We start from the raw sequence: 3,423 nt of genomic DNA on the forward strand, positions 1-3,423 counted from the left end.
TGTCGGTGTTGTGGTGGTGGTGGTGGTGTTGTGGTGGTGTCGGTGTTGTGGTGGTGTCGGTGTTGTGGTGGTGGTGGTGGTGTTGTGGTGGTGTCGGTGTTGTGGTGGTGGTGTGGTGTCGGTGTTGTGGTGGTGTCGGTGTTGTGGTGTCGGTGTTGTGGTGGTGTCGGTGTTGTGGTGGTGGTGTGGTGTCGGTGTTGTGGTGGTGGTGGTGTTGTGGTGGTGTCGGTGTTGTGGTGTCGGTGTTGTGGTGGTGTCGGTGTTGTGGTGGTGTCGGTGTTGTGGTGGTGGTGGTGTCGGTGTTGTGGTGGTGTCGGTGTTGTGGTGGTGTCGGTGTTGTGGTGGTGTCGGTGTTGTGGTGGTGTCGGTGTTGTGGTGGTGGTGGTGTCGGTGTTGTGGTGTTGTGGTGTCGGTGTTGTGGTGTCGGTGTTGTGGTGTCGGTGTGCTGGTGGTGGTGGTGTCGATGTTGTGGTGGTGGTGGTGGTGTCGGTGTTGTGGTGGTGGTGGTGTCGGTGTTGTGGTGGTGGTGGTGGTGTCGGTGTTGTGGTGGTGGTGGTGGTGGTGGTGGTGGGTGTGGTGGTCGTGTTGCCTCGCCTTGTGCCCTGCATGCTCTGCTCACACAGAACAATTCCTACAGAACACGTAATCACCATCACCCCCAGACAGAATTTTTAAATTACACATATTTCTTGTATGATCGAAGGGAAATAACTGAGATCAATAGAAAACCAAACTTGATACAAGGAGTTATTTCTCTTGGCAGGAATCGCTGGAGTTGTCAGTGTCTGTAGGTTGGTGAGTGTGTGGGGTTGGGTTTGGGTGTTGCCCTCTTCCACTCTCCCTCCCTATGTGTGTGTCTTTTGCTCTCTCCCTCTCCATCTGCCTATCTCCATCTTTCTCTCCCTCCCTCCCTGTGTGTGTGTGTGTGTGTGTGTGTGTGTGTGTGTGTGTGAGAGAGAGAGAGAGAGAGAGAGAGAGAGAGAGTGTGTGTGGTGTGAATAGAATAGAATGGAATAGAATACTTTTTATTGTCATAAAACCTTAAAGTTTATAAGACACAATGAAACATAAACATGAGCATATTAAGAAGAGAAACATTCATGAACAAATTTCGCCAGCCTTGGCTGTATTTCTGTTAGAAGGATCAATTCACTAGGCTTTGCATTTGGACGACATATATCGATTAGGAATCTGTGTCTGTAAGTATTGTACTTTACACAATTGTCTAAAAGGTGAATCTCATCTTCTAAACTGTTACAAGTATCACACAGTCTTTGTTCTTTCGGTGTATTTTTATATCTTCCCTGTTCGATTTGTAAGTCATGGGCGCTGATTCGTAACATGGTCAGTGCTTTCCTGTGTTGTGTATTTGCTGTATTCTTTAAATGGTGACTATGGTGTGTGTGTATGTGTGTGTGTGTGTGTGTGTGGTGTGGTGTGGTGTGTGTGTGTGTGCGTGTGTGTGTGTGTGTGTGTGTGTGTGTGCGTGTGGTGTGTGGTGTGTGGTGTGTGTGGTGTGTGTGTGTGGTGTGTGTGTGTGTGTGTGTGTGTGGTGTGTGCGTGTGGTGTGTGTGTGTGTGTGGTGTGTGTGTGTGTGTGTGTGGTGTGTGTGTGTGTGTGTGTGTGTGGTGTGTGTGTGTGTGTGTGTGGTGTGTGTGTGTGTGTGTGTGTGTGTGTGTGTGTGTGTGTGTGTGTGGGACAGTCCAGTATCGCGCCGTGCTCACCTGCTGGGTGAACTCTCTGGGTTTCATCATCCTGGTGATGTCCCTGCTGGTTGAGCCGGAACACAGCTGGCGGGGCAACAGCATCTTCTGCTTCCTCTTGGGAAGTGAGTAGCGTCGTCATTAGCATCATCGTCATCGTCATCGTCGTCATTAGCGTCATCGTCATCGTCGTCATTAACATCATCGTCATCGTCGTCAGTCATCGTCGTCACCACCACTATTACCATCATCATTACCGCCAGTATCATCACCACCATTGTCACCACTATCATCATTACCACCACCACCACCACCACCACCACCACCATCACCACCACTATTACCATCACCACCACCATCACCACCACCACCACCACCACCACCACTATTACCATCATCATTACCGCCAGTATCATCACCACCATTGTCACCACTATCATCATTACCACCACCACCACCACCACCACCACCACCATCACCACCACTATTACCATCACCACCACCATCACCACCACCACCACCACCACCACCACTATTACCATCATCATTACCGCCAGTATCATCACCACCATTGTCACCACTATCATCATTACCACCACCACCACCACCACCACCACCACCACCATCACCACCACTATTACCATCACCACCACCATCACCACCACCACCACCACCACCACCACTATTACCATCATCATTACCGCCAGTATCATCACCACCATTGTCACCACTATCATCATCACCACCACCACCATCACCATCATCACTGTCAGAGAGATCTGTTGTGACAAAAAGAGTACTACACTACACTACATGCGTTCAGATTATAAGAAAAAAGGAAAAGAAAAACTATTCCCATGTTTGGAATCTGTGAAATTGTTTTTGAAATACATATTTTGGTTTTGTCGTCTTCTTTTTTTTTTTTTTTTTTTTTTTTAAAGAAATGCTTCATAGACACAGTTGCTGTCTTACAATTATTTTATTTGTCAATTATTATTACAGTGATATAGTGTGTTGACACAGAATCTGTCATTGTAAAAGACTGAACATGTTTGTCACCAAAGCTGAAGGGTAATCCACACATCAAATACATCTAATGTTTGAAAGTTTGAATGAAAGGAATATGTTGTTGGTGTAGCTACAAGTATAAAATACGTCAGGTCAGGTCATTAGATCTGCTACCGGTAACCTGTAATCCAGTACAACCTGTTCAGGGTCGGGTTGCCGGCGACTAAACCGGCACTCCCACCGCACACTACACTACACTGTCATCGCTACCACCACCATCACCTGTGTGTACCTGTGTGTTACCAGGTACGTTGGGGATGTGTGTAGGGTTGGACCGCGGGTCCCAGCTGCTGCCCACCGTGAGAAGGGTGTCCTTCTGTATGGGCTGGGCCTTCCGAGCCTTCATGACCAGCAACGCCGTTGTCTTCGTCACGTCGCTGATCCAGGCCTACTACCTCTACGCCGTCCCCAGAATCAACCGCCTCCTGTACGCGGATCAGGGCGAGTGACTGGGGAGACATGTCTGGAGAGGGGAGACAGCAGTGACTGGGGAGACATGTCTGGAGAGGGCAGACAGCAGACACTGGGGAGAGGGGAGACAGCAGTGACTGGGGAGAGGGGAGACAGCAGTGACTGGGGAGAGGGGAGACAGCAGTGACTGGGGAGAGGGGAGACAGCAGTGACTGGGGAGAGGGGAGACAGCAGACACTGG

At 49.5% G+C, this 3,423-nt stretch overlaps 1 protein-coding gene across 1 annotated transcript in view; it reads right to left on the minus strand.

The window, feature by feature from the left end:
* Positions 1 to 747: 747 nt before the first annotated feature.
* Positions 748 to 3,423, minus strand: part of LOC143276829 (uncharacterized) — a 19,574-nt gene continuing 16,898 nt past the window's right edge. Inside the window, exons 9-11 of the mRNA XM_076581484.1 lie at positions 3,070 to 3,234; positions 1,725 to 1,790; positions 748 to 785 (exon numbers count right to left, since the gene is read on the minus strand). Coding sequence (XP_076437599.1) covers positions 748 to 785; positions 1,725 to 1,790; positions 3,070 to 3,234 — 269 coding nt within the window. The remainder of the gene's footprint in view (positions 786 to 1,724; positions 1,791 to 3,069; positions 3,235 to 3,423) is intronic.

This window comes from Babylonia areolata, chromosome 33, assembly GCF_041734735.1.
Source record: "Babylonia areolata isolate BAREFJ2019XMU chromosome 33, ASM4173473v1, whole genome shotgun sequence".
Lineage (NCBI taxonomy): Eukaryota > Metazoa > Mollusca > Gastropoda > Neogastropoda > Buccinidae > Babylonia > Babylonia areolata.